Source organism: Barbatula barbatula (genome assembly GCF_947034865.1).
Source record: "Barbatula barbatula genome assembly, chromosome: 3".
Lineage (NCBI taxonomy): Eukaryota > Metazoa > Chordata > Actinopteri > Cypriniformes > Nemacheilidae > Barbatula > Barbatula barbatula.
The window spans coordinates 1,336,171-1,349,856 of record NC_136764.1 but is presented as its reverse complement, the minus strand read 5'-3'; the positions used below and the strand labels follow the sequence as shown (position 1 = coordinate 1,349,856).

Sequence of the window (13,686 nt, the reverse complement as noted above, 5' to 3'; positions counted from 1 at the left end):
AAAGTGAAAGTGAAAGCAAAACTCAAGGGTCAGGATCCGTTTAGTCACTATTGCTGTAGAAAAGTAAAGTTGCTGACAGTAATGAGGAAGTGAAGATCAACAGCTCTGAACACGGGTGAGAATTAAACTTCTATAAAACTATAAGAGAACATTTCACTAACAAACACAGCTGGAGTGAGACGCTTATAGCAGTTGACAGGGTTGTGGACTCGAGTCTCGTGACTTGGACTTGACTTCACAGATTTGATGCGACTCCACTCGACTCGACTCAACAAGATCTGTAGGCTATACATGTTAAAAGCAAACATCGATGTCGTGATCCCGGTCGGCTGTTCTCTGGATCAATCTTTATATATGTTAAAACCAAACATTGATGTTGTGATCGCGGTCGGCTGTTTTCTGGATCAATCTTTATATATGTTAAAAGCAAACATCGATGTCGTGATCCCGGTCGGCTGTTCTGTGGATCAATCTTCATACATGTTAAAAGCAAACATCGATGTCGTGATCCCAGTCGGCTGTTCTCTGGATAAATCTTTATACATGTTAAAAGCAAACATCGATGTCGTGATCCCGGTCGGCTGTTCTCTGGATCAATCTTTATATATGTTAAAAGCAAACATCGATGTCGTGATCCCGGTCGGCTGTTCTCTGGATCAATCTTTATATATGTTAAAAGCAAACATCGATGTCGTGATCCCGGTCGGCTGTTCTCTGGATCAATCTTTATATATGTTAAAAGCAAACATCGATGTCGTGATCCCGGTCGGCTGTTCTCTGGATCAATCTTTATATATGTTAAAAGCAAACATCGATGTCGTGATCCCGGTCGGCTGTTCTCTGGATCAATCTTTATACATGTTAAAAGCAAACACCGATGTCGTGATCCCGGTCGGCTGTTCTCTGGATCAATCTTTATATATGTTAAAAGCAAACACCGATGTCGTGATCCCGGTCGGCTGTTCTCTGGATCAATCTTTATATATGTTAAAAGCAAACATCGATGTCGTGATCCCGGTCGGCTGTTCTCTGGATCAATCTTTATATATGTTAAAAGCAAACATCGATGTCGTGATCCCGGTCGGCTGTTCTCTGGATCAATCTTCATACATGTTAAAAGCAAACATCGATGTCGTGATCCCGGTCGGCTGTTCTCTGGATAAATCTTTATACATGTTAAAAGCAAACATCGATGTCGTGATCCCGGTCGGCTGTTCTGTGGATCAATCTTTATATATAATAAAAGCAAACATCGATGTCGTGATCCCAGTCGGCTGTTCTCTGGATCAATCTTTATATATGTTAAAAGCAAACATCGATGTCGTGATCCCGGTCGGCTGTTCTCTGGATCAATCTTCATACATGTTAAAAGCAAACATCGATGTCGTGATCCCGGTCGGCTGTTCTCTGGATAAATCTTTATACATGTTAAAAGCAAACATCGATGTCGTGATCCCGGTCGGCTGTTCTCTGGATCAATCTTTATATATGTTAAAAGCAAACATCGATGTCGTGATCCCGGTCGGCTGTTCTCTGGATCAATCTTTATATATGTTAAAAGCAAACATCGATGTCGTGATCCCGGTCGGCTGTTCTCTGGATCAATCTTTATATATGTTAAAAGCAAACATCGATGTCGTGATCCCGGTCGGCTGTTCTCTGGATCAATCTTTATATATGTTAAAAGCAAACATCGATGTCGTGATCCCGGTCGGCTGTTCTCTGGATCAATCTTCATACATGTTAAAAGCAAACATCGATGTCGTGATCCCGGTCGGCTGTTCTCTGGATAAATCTTTATACATGTTAAAAGCAAACATCGATGTCGTGATCCCGGTCGGCTGTTCTCTGGATCAATCTTTATATATGTTAAAAGCAAACATCGATGTCGTGATCCCGGTCGGCTGTTCTCTGGATCAATCTTTATATATGTTAAAAGCAAACATCGATGTCGTGATCCCGGTCGGCTGTTCTCTGGATCAATCTTTATATATGTTAAAAGCAAACATCGATGTCGTGATCCCGGTCGGCTGTTCTCTGGATCAATCTTTATATATGTTAAAAGCAAACATCGATGTCGTGATCCCGGTCGGCTGTTTTCTGGATCAATCTTTATATATGTTAAAACCAAACATCGATGTCGTGATCCCGGTCGGCTGTTCTCTGGATCAATCTTTATATATGTTAAAAGCAAACATCGATGTCGTGATCCCGGTCAGCTGTTCTCATGATCAATCTCTATATATGTTAAAACCAAACATCGATGTCGTGATCCCGGTCGGCTGTTCTCTGGATCAATCTCTATATATGTTAAAAGCAAACATCGATGTCGTGATCCCGGTCGGCTGTTCTCTGGATCAATCTTTATACATGTTAAAAGCAAACACCGATGTCGTGATCCCGGTCGGCTGTTCTCTGGATCAATCTTTATATATGTTAAAAGCAAACATCGATGTCGTGATCCCGGTCGGCTGTTCTCTGGATCAATCTTTATACATGTTAAAAGCAAACATCGATGTCGTGATCCCGGTCGGCTGTTCTCTGGATCAATCTTTATATATGTTAAAAGCAAACACCGATGTCGTGATCCCGGTCGGCTGTTCTCTGGATCAATCTTTATATATGTTAAAAGCAAACATCGATGTCGTGATCCCGGTCGGCTGTTCTCTGGATAAATCTTTATACATGTTAAAAGCAAACATCGATGTCGTGATCCCGGTCGGCTGTTCTGTGGATCAATCTTTATATATAATAAAAGCAAACATCGATGTCGTGATCCCAGTCGGCTGTTCTCTGGATCAATCTTTATATATGTTAAAAGCAAACATCGATGTCGTGATCCCGGTCGGCTGTTCTCTGGATCAATCTTTATATATGTTAAAAGCAAACATCGATGTCGTGATCCCGGTCGGCTGTTCTCTGGATCAATCTTCATACATGTTAAAAGCAAACATCGATGTCGTGATCCCGGTCGGCTGTTCTCTGGATAAATCTTTATACATGTTAAAAGCAAACATCGATGTCGTGATCCCGGTCGGCTGTTCTCTGGATCAATCTTTATATATGTTAAAAGCAAACATCGATGTCGTGATCCCGGTCGGCTGTTCTCTGGATCAATCTTTATATATGTTAAAAGCAAACATCGATGTCGTGATCCCGGTCGGCTGTTCTCTGGATCAATCTTTATATATGTTAAAAGCAAACATCGATGTCGTGATCCCGGTCGGCTGTTCTCTGGATCAATCTTTATATATGTTAAAAGCAAACATCGATGTCGTGATCCCGGTCGGCTGTTTTCTGGATCAATCTTTATATATGTTAAAACCAAACATCGATGTCGTGATCCCGGTCGGCTGTTCTCTGGATCAATCTTTATATATGTTAAAAGCAAACATCGATGTCGTGATCCCGGTCAGCTGTTCTCATGATCAATCTCTATATATGTTAAAACCAAACATCGATGTCGTGATCCCGGTCGGCTGTTCTCTGGATCAATCTCTATATATGTTAAAAGCAAACATCGATGTCGTGATCCCGGTCGGCTGTTCTCTGGATCAATCTTTATACATGTTAAAAGCAAACACCGATGTCGTGATCCCGGTCGGCTGTTCTCTGGATCAATCTTTATATATGTTAAAAGCAAACATCGATGTCGTGATCCCGGTCGGCTGTTCTCTGGATCAATCTTTATACATGTTAAAAGCAAACATCGATGTCGTGATCCCGGTCGGCTGTTCTCTGGATCAATCTTTATATATGTTAAAAGCAAACACCGATGTCGTGATCCCGGTCGGCTGTTCTCTGGATCAATCTTTATATATGTTAAAAGCAAACATCGATGTCGTGATCCCGGTCGGCTGTTCTCTGGATAAATCTTTATACATGTTAAAAGCAAACATCGATGTCGTGATCCCGGTCGGCTGTTCTGTGGATCAATCTTTATATATAATAAAAGCAAACATCGATGTCGTGATCCCAGTCGGCTGTTCTCTGGATCAATCTTTATATATGTTAAAAGCAAACATCGATGTCGTGATCCCGGTCGGCTGTTCTCTGGATCAATCTTTATATATGTTAAAAGCAAACATCGATGTCGTGATCCCGGTCGGCTGTTCTCTGGATCAATCTTTATATATGTTAAAAGCAAACATCGATGTCGTGATCCCGGTCGGCTGTTCTCTGGATCAATCTTTATACATGTTAAAAGCAAACACCGATGTCGTGATCCCGGTCGGCTGTCCTCTGGATCAATCTTTATATATGTTAAAAGCAAACATCGATGTCGTGATCCCGGTCGGCTGTTCTCTGGATCAATCTTTATACATGTTAAAAGCAAACATCGATGTCGTGATCCCGGTCGGCTGTTCTCTGGATCAATCTTTATATATGTTAAAAGCAAACACCGATGTCGTGATCCCGGTCGGCTGTTCTCTGGATCAATCTTTATATATGTTAAAAGCAAACATCGATGTCGTGATCCCGGTCGGCTGTTCTCTGGATAAATCTTTATACATGTTAAAAGCAAACATCGATGTCGTGATCCCGGTCGGCTGTTCTGTGGATCAATCTTTATATATAATAAAAGCAAACATCGATGTCGTGATCCCAGTCGGCTGTTCTCTGGATCAATCTTTATATATGTTAAAAGCAAACATCGATGTCGTGATCCCGGTCGGCTGTTCTCTGGATCAATCTTTATATATGTTAAAAGCAAACATCGATGTCGTGATCCCGGTCGGCTGTTCTCTGGATCAATCTTTATATATGTTAAAAGCAAACATCGATGTCGTGATCCCGGTCGGCTGTTCTCTGGATCAATCTTTATACATGTTAAAAGCAAACACCGATGTCGTGATCCCGGTCGGCTGTTCTCTGGATCAATCTTTATATATGTTAAAAGCAAACATCGATGTCGTGATCCCGGTCGGCTGTTCTCTGGATCAATCTTTATATATGTTAAAAGCAAACACCGATGTCGTGATCCCGGTCGGCTGTTCTCTGGATCAATCTTTATATATGTTAAAAGCAAACATCGATGTCGTGATCCCGGTCGGCTGTTTTCTGGATCAATCTTTATATATGTTAAAACCAAACATCGATGTCGTGATCCCGGTCGGCTGTTCTCTGGATCAATCTTTATATATGTTAAAAGCAAACATCGATGTCGTGATCCCGGTCAGCTGTTCTCATGATCAATCTCTATATATGTTAAAACCAAACATCGATGTCGTGATCCCGGTCGGCTGTTCTCTGGATCAATCTCTATATATGTTAAAAACAACATCGATGTCGTGATCCCGGTCGGCTGTTCTCTGGATCAATCTTTATATATGTTAAAAGCAAACATCGATGTCGTGATCCCGGTCGGCTGTTTTCTGGATCAATCTTTATATATGTTAAAACCAAACATCGATGTCGTGATCCCGGTCGGCTGTTCTCTGGATCAATCTTTATATATGTTAAAAGCAAACATCGATGTCGTGATCCCGGTCAGCTGTTCTCATGATCAATCTCTATATATGTTAAAACCAAACATCGATGTCGTGATCCCGGTCGGCTGTTCTCTGGATCAATCTCTATATATGTTAAAAGCAAACATCGATGTCGTGATCCCGGTCGGCTGTTCTCTGGATCAATCTTTATACATGTTAAAAGCAAACACCGATGTCGTGATCCCGGTCGGCTGTTCTCTGGATCAATCTTTATATATGTTAAAAGCAAACACCGATGTCGTGATCCCGGTCGGCTGTTCTCTGGATCAATCTTTATATATGTTAAAAGCAAACATCGATGTCGTGATCCCGGTCGGCTGTTTTCTGGATCAATCTTTATATATGTTTAAAGCAAACACCGATGTCGTGATCCCGGTCGGCTGTCCTCTGGATCAATCTTTATATATGTTAAAAGCAAACATCGATGTCGTGATCCCGGTCGGCTGTTCTCTGGATCAATCTTTATACATGTTAAAAGCAAACATCGATGTCGTGATCCCGGTCGGCTGTTCTCTGGATCAATCTTTATATATGTTAAAAGCAAACACCGATGTCGTGATCCCGGTCGGCTGTTCTCTGGATCAATCTTTATATATGTTAAAAGCAAACATCGATGTCGTGATCCCGGTCGGCTGTTCTCTGGATAAATCTTTATACATGTTAAAAGCAAACATCGATGTCGTGATCCCGGTCGGCTGTTCTGTGGATCAATCTTTATATATAATAAAAGCAAACATCGATGTCGTGATCCCAGTCGGCTGTTCTCTGGATCAATCTTTATGTATGTTAAAAGCAAACATCGATGTCGTGATCCCGGTCGGCTGTTCTCTGGATCAATCTTTATATATGTTAAAAGCAAACATCGATGTCGTGATCCCGGTCGGCTGTTCTCTGGATCAATCTTTATATATGTTAAAAGCAAACATCGATGTCGTGATCCCGGTCGGCTGTTCTCTGGATCAATCTTTATACATGTTAAAAGCAAACACCGATGTCGTGATCCCGGTCGGCTGTTCTCTGGATCAATCTTTATATATGTTAAAAGCAAACATCGATGTCGTGATCCCGGTCGGCTGTTCTCTGGATCAATCTTTATATATGTTAAAAGCAAACACCGATGTCGTGATCCCGGTCGGCTGTTCTCTGGATCAATATTTATATATGTTAAAAGCAAACATCGATGTCGTGATCCCGGTCGGCTGTTCTCTGGATCAATCTTTATATATGTTAAAAGCAAACATCGATGTCGTGATCCCGGTCAGCTGTTCTCATGATCAATCTCTATATATGTTAAAAGCAAACATCGATGTCGTGATCCCGGTCGGCTGTTCTCTGGATCAATCTTTATATATGTTAAAAGCAAACACCGATGTCGTGATCCCGGTCGGCTGTTCTCTGGATCAATCTTTATATATGTTAAAAGCAAACATCGATGTCGTGATCCCGGTCGGCTGTTCTCTGGATCAATCTTTATACATGTTAAAAGCAAACACCGATGTCGTGATCCCGGTCGGCTGTTCTCTGGATCAATCTTTATATATGTTAAAAGCAAACATCGATGTCGTAACCCCGGTCGGCTGTTCTCTGGATCAATCTTTATACATGTTAAAAGCAAACATCGATGTCGTGATCCCGGTCGGCTGTTCTCTGGATCAATCTTTATATATGTTAAAAGCAAACACCGATGTCGTGATCCCGGTCGGCTGTTCTCTGGATCAATCTTTATATATGTTAAAACCAAACATCGATGTCGTGATCCCGGTCGGCTGTTCTCTGGATCAATCTTTATATATGTTAAAAGCAAACATCGATGTCGTGATCCCGGTCAGCTGTTCTCATGATCAATCTCTATATATGTTAAAACCAAACATCGATGTCGTGATCCCGGTCGGCTGTTCTCTGGATCAATCTCTATATATGTTAAAAGCAAACATCGATGTCGTGATCCCGGTCGGCTGTTCTCTGGATCAATCTTTATACATGTTAAAAGCAAACACCGATGTCGTGATCCCGGTCGGCTGTTCTCTGGATCAATCTTTATATATGTTAAAAGCAAACACCGATGTCGTGATCCCGGTCAGCTGTTCTCATGATCAATCTTTATATATGTTAAAAGCAAACATCGATGTCGTGATCCCGGTCGGCTGTTCTCTGGATCAATCTTTATATATGTTAAAAGCAAACATTGATGTTTTGATCCCGGTCGGCTGTTCTGTGGATCAATCTTTATATATGTTAAAAGCAAACATCGATGTCGTGATCCCGGTCGGCTGTTCTCTGGATCAATCTGTATATATGTTAAAAGCTAACATCGATGTCGTGATCCCGGTCGACTGTTCTCTGGATCAATCTTTATATATGTTAAAAGCAAACATCGATGTCGTGATCCCGGTCAGCTGTTCTCATGATCAATCTCTATATATGTTAAAAGCAAACATCGATGTCGTGATCCCGGTCAGCTGTTCTCATGATCAATCTCTATATATGTTAAAACCAAACATCGATGTCGTGATCCCGGTCGGCTGTTCTCTGGATCAATCTGTATATATGTTAAAAGCTAACATCGATGTTGTGATCCCGGTCGGCTGTTCTCTGGATCAGTCTTTATACCTGTTAAAAGCAAACATCGATGTCATGATCCCGGTCGGCTGTTCTCTGGATCAATCTTTATACCTGTTAAAAGCAAACAACGATGTCATGATCCCGGTCGGCTGTTCTCTGGATCAATCTTTATACCTGTTAAAAGCAAACAACGATGTCATGATCCCGGTCGGCTGTTCTCTGGATCAATCTTTATACCTGTTAAAAGCAAACATCGATGTCGTGATCCCGGTCGGCTGTTCTCTGGATCAATCTTTATACCTGTTAAAAGCAAACAACGATGTCATGATCCCGGTCGGCTGTTCTCTGGATCAATCTTTATACCTGTTAAAAGCAAACATCGATGTCGTGATCCCGGTCGGCTGTTCTCTGGATCAATCTTTATACCTGTTAAAAGCAAACATCGATGTCGTGATCCCGGTCGGCTGTTCTCTGGATCAATCTTTATACCTGTTAAAAGCAAACATCGATGTCATGATCCCGGTCGGCTGTTCTCTGGATCAATCTTTATACCTGTTAAAAGCAAACATCGATGTCGTGATCCCGGTCGGCTGTTCTCTGGATCACAAACATGAAGAGCTGTGTGCTGTGTTTGGCACTGTGCCAGAGAAAGCCTCGGCAAGGCCTCAAAACTGTTCAGTGTTTTAATCCACATCATGTTTATTTCATATTTCAGGCAGTTAAGTTAAGACACAAGTGCTGATAAACTGTTTATAATATATTTCAAATAATTTAACTTCTTTGGCAGCAATTATAAACCTTTAAACCTTCAACCTTGTATGTTGTAAATCCGCCCGATTTGATTCCACATTTCTGCGCATGCGTATGGAGGACCGGATGTGCCGCATTAGAAATAAGATGAAGAATAAATTGATCAATTGAATAATTAAACATCAAAATGTAAAGAAATGAATAACTTTTTTAATTGGGAAATTAATAGACTTATTTAAAATGGTTTATTTAATTTATGTTTTAAAATGTAGTCAGTGTGTCAGGAACGGGGTAAGGAGAACCCAAGTGCAGGCAGCAAAACGGAGATGAAGGGGTTTAACAAGGACTTTAATATATACATAAAACAGGAACAAAACAAAAACCCACGAGGGGGTGACTAAACAGGGAACACAAACTGAACTAACTAAAGACTAAACACTTGACAAGAATTGCTTCCCCCCCCTTGACAACAGAGGGGGATTAAGGGGGAACAACAGAGTTCATGGGGGAACAAAAGAGTCCATGGGAGGAAGTCCAAATGGTCTGGGACATGGGGGAACAGTCCTTGTCCCTGGCGCTCGGAAGCGCGGAGTCCCAGGGGACTTAGGGGACACCCTGGGGGGCGGCGCTCGAGAGCGCGAAGTCCCCGGCAGGGCAGGACTTGACGCCGGCTCGAAGGCCGGAAGGGCAGGACTTGACGGGACCACCGGACCTGACGGGACCACCGGACTTGACAGGACCACGGGACCTGACGGGACCACCGGACCTGACTGGACCACCGCACTTGACAGGACCACCGGACTTGACGGGACCACCGGACTCCGAGCCGCCCTCCGTTGCCTCTTCTTCTTCAGCCGAGCCACCGGCCTGGTGGTCGGCTGCAGGAACGATGTGAATGGGACGGGCGGCTCGGGATTGGAGGCCTCGGACGAGGACCCCCAAGATTCCCGTCTCCCCCGCTTGCCAGTGAGACTGGGCGGTTGTGGAGAGGCTGCAGAGTGGTTTGTGGCAATGCCCACAACACCGATCTGCAGAGGACCACTCTCGGGTATCGCAACGAGCGGAGATGAGTAAGACGGGCTCGATGAGGTCGCAGACTCCGAACGCGCTGCGGCAGTTGACCACACGGCGTCGAAGTCCAACGGCCTCATCGCCCTCATCTCGGAGCGAGAGAGTGGCTCTCTGAGACCGGTGTTGAAAAGCACCGCCAGCTCCCTCTCACCGAACACACCTTGTTCCTCGATGTCCAGGAACCTCTCCACATACTCATCCACAGTCTCCCCCTGGTGAAGACTGCAGAGGCGACGGGCCAAGCTGGACCGGTCAGTGTCCATGCTGCTGCTGGGTTCTGTGATGGCTCGTTCGTTCTGTCAGGAACGGGGTAAGGAGAACCCAAGTGCAGGCAGCAAAACAGGGATGAAGGGGTTTAACAAGGACTTTAATATATACATAAAACAGGAACAAAACAAAAACCCACGAGGGGGTGACTAAACAGGGAACACAAACTGAACTAACTAAAGACTAAACACTTGACAAGAATTACAACTACACCTACACCTAGACCAACAGAACACTCACACTGACTAGACTAGACTAGACTAGACTAGACTAGACTAGACTAGACTAGACTAGACTAGACTAGACTAGACTAGACTAGACTAGACTAGACTAGACTAGACTAACAACTCAAAGACATGACATAGCATTTAAGCATGAAACTAAAGCATACAACGAACGAGCACAAGACAATAGACAAGAGGGCATTAAATAGGGGAACAAACACAGGATAATTACTAAGGGGCAGGTGAAGGTAATGAAACACTAATGGGAAGGCTAACGAGACAAAAGGGCGGGAAACACTGACGAGACACGAGAAAGCACATGGCAGGTCAGAATCAAAACAAAGCCATGTCTCTCTCACACAAAACCTATGTTTATTCTGCAAGACCAAGAATAAACATGACATGATGGCGGAATCATGACACAGTGTGTATGAACAATAAAACGGTAAATAAAAAATCAGTTCTAAATGAACAGATACATTTAAAACTATTTATTTAATTCATGCTTTAAAAAGTAAAAAATAGAACAATACACATTTGTATTATGCACATTTTAAACGCACATTTTGCCAAATGCTTTTGTTTGTCTTTTTGTCAAAAGAGTAAAAAAAATACCATTGGACAGTACAACCGTGGGGGCAACCAATCAGCTTTCAGCTCAGTTTTAGGACACACCTCTTCCCCCATATGTCATACGAAGTAGATCTATGGTGGAATTTCATTGGACAGCAAGTAAGACCTACCGCCATTAAAACAGTTACGTTATACCCTGCGCACCCTACCTAGATGACATGACGGAAGGTATTTCATACGCTAACTGCAAGCGTGAAAGGCACCTTAGGGGGGCCTCACCCACAGAGCAGCCTAGGGCCCAAGACCCATTTGATTAAAGGGGTCATTTGATGCGGCTAAAACGAATATTATTGTTTATTTTAGATGTAATACAATGTGTAAACAACATCTTTGCTCCGCCTCTCTGAAACGCTCTGATATTTTACAAAGCTCATCGCTCTGAAAAGCGAGGTGTGCTGTGATTGGCCAGTTCACTAGTGCGTGTGATTGGTCGAAACACTGCACAGAAATGTAACGCCTCTTAACATATTCAGAACATCAGGTTCCAAAACTACTGACAGGTGAAAAAATGGCATCTATCCGTCCTTATCAATTTGAGCCCGAAGCTGATCCGGAAAATGAAGATCAAGCCGATACAAGATAGAAACAAGCTGCCATTACAGCAGGGAATGGTCACATAATAAATCCAGCGAGTGCTTCGGCCCTTCTTGATCAACCAGTGTTATGTCATGTCTCGTCGTGACACAACAAAACATCAAACTCAACTCGCGTTAGTCTTTTACAGTGAAAATATACTTACAGGCGCCAGACAGTCCTTGCGGAGCTTTAACAGTTGGATTTGCCCACTTTTTAACAAAAGCTTCCGTGCACAGCCGGTCTTGATCTCTCACAGCTTCGTGAAGGAATCATCCATGAAAAGCGCTGCACACACTTGAATATTCGTACTGTACTTTTCTGGAACAGTATTGTACATAAAATGGAAACTCAAGTACTGTAGTTACTATTTACTGTAACACAAAACACATTTATGAACTCTAGACAGAGCGTCTGCCACAACATTGTCTTTGCCCTTTTTATGCCCGATGTCAAGATTGTATTCTTGTACTATTAAGGACCATCACACAAGACTTTGGTTTGAGTTACACATTCTGGATAAGAGCTTTAAGAAAAGTAACAGACAGGACGCTCCTCACCTGTAACATCACCTCAAACAAAACAATAAACTTTTATTTGTGTCCCTACAGCATTTGCGCAGAGGTTGACAAAATGTTTTAAAAAGCTTCTTATTAACCTTTATCTAAATAATATTAATAATGAAATATTTGTTTTATGAGCTCTAATATTAAAATACAGTATTATTGAGAAAGCAATTTGTTTTATTTTCAACATTATTTTCCAACAATTAGTAGGTAATTATTATTTTCTTATTACAAATATTTGTTGTTATTTATTTACTTCCTATTTATTTCTGTTAATCACAATTCACGTTATATTAAAAATAAAAAGTAATTTTGCTTTTATGATATTTTTGTTAGGACATTTTTTATAGGGGGCGCAATCTAAAATCTTGCCGAGGGCACCAACAGATGCTGGACCGGCCCTGGAAGAACCTTTAGCTCAGGGGTCACTAACTAGTGGACTTCAGTCTGAATGCGCTCGCGGTACTTTGATGTCATCTGACTGTGGAACAAGTCTGTCATGTTTGGTGGCTCCTCCTCCTTCACAGGAAGCTGCAGATGAAAGTGAAACTATTACAGCAGGAGCCATTTTACAGCAAAGCCTCGTTCAAGAAAATAAATCATAAAGAAGCTAAAAACACAGTAAGTATAAACAGCCTCATGTTTATTCAGTAGATTTAATATCGTCTTGATCTGAACATCACATTAAGTTTATTGCTTGAAGAACTGTCTTGAATATTGTGTTGTTTCTGGAATCAGGAAGTGTGTTTATAAACTCAAAACATTAAAAGTGACGTTTTGAAAACTTAGTTTCTCTGTTAAGAGCAAATGTGAAGCTCAATGTTGTGGACGGACTGATGGGAAAGAAGTGTGTATTTCTGAGATGACACATAACACATCAGTATTTTCTTTACAGGTTTGAGATTTTAACTCTTTATATTCTGACACTGTGTGTTCATCATGAATCTCTCCAGAATTATCAAAAGGTGAGAAATGAAAGATTTTAATCAACTTAAATGTGTTATTGTTTATAGTTAGATGTGTTTTGATCTGACAGATGTAAGAGTTTGTATTTAATAACTTACTTTAGTTTAAATAGTTTCAGTTTAGTTTCATTTATTATTTGTGGTTTTATAATCATTAAAATATTGAGACATTTTGAAACTGTAAATTTTATACACATTTACAAATTATATTTTTATGAATTATATTGAAATATGTTTTTATCATTTATATAAAGTATTATTATTGGGTGAAATATCTCAGTAATAAAAGTGCTTTATTGAATAATGCATAAACTGAACATGAAGTAAAGTGTTGTAATGTTGTTTTAGTTTGACTGGTGGAGAATCTCCTAAACCCAGCTGTGTGTCCATGAAGAGTGAAGCATCAATGACTCCTCCACGTAACTTCAGTTCAGGAGACTGTGATGATCCAGATGTGAGGTGAGAACAGTCTGATGGTTTAGACGAGTAAATCACTTCATCAGTCTTTATTCTCTGATCTGAGTCTGTGCTGTTGATGTTACTGCAGATATTCACTGAACACTTTACTGACAGATACACACAT

General features: G+C 41.6%; 1 protein-coding gene across 2 annotated transcripts in view; it reads left to right on the top strand.

Moving 5' to 3' along the window:
- The window catches only part of LOC306892152 (NLR family CARD domain-containing protein 3-like), a 55,504-nt gene continuing 41,818 nt past the window's right edge, over positions 1–13,686 (top strand). The window contains exons 1-4 of one of the 2 annotated variants that reach the window (XM_079453018.1): positions 1–115; positions 12,475–12,759; positions 13,034–13,103; positions 13,452–13,562. In XM_079453018.1, coding sequence (XP_079309144.1) covers positions 13,078–13,103; positions 13,452–13,562 — 137 coding nt within the window. In that variant the 5' untranslated portion in view covers positions 1–115; positions 12,475–12,759; positions 13,034–13,077. The remainder of the gene's footprint in view (positions 116–12,474; positions 12,760–13,033; positions 13,104–13,451; positions 13,563–13,686) is intronic. The other variant, XM_079453019.1, reaches the window with a different exon arrangement.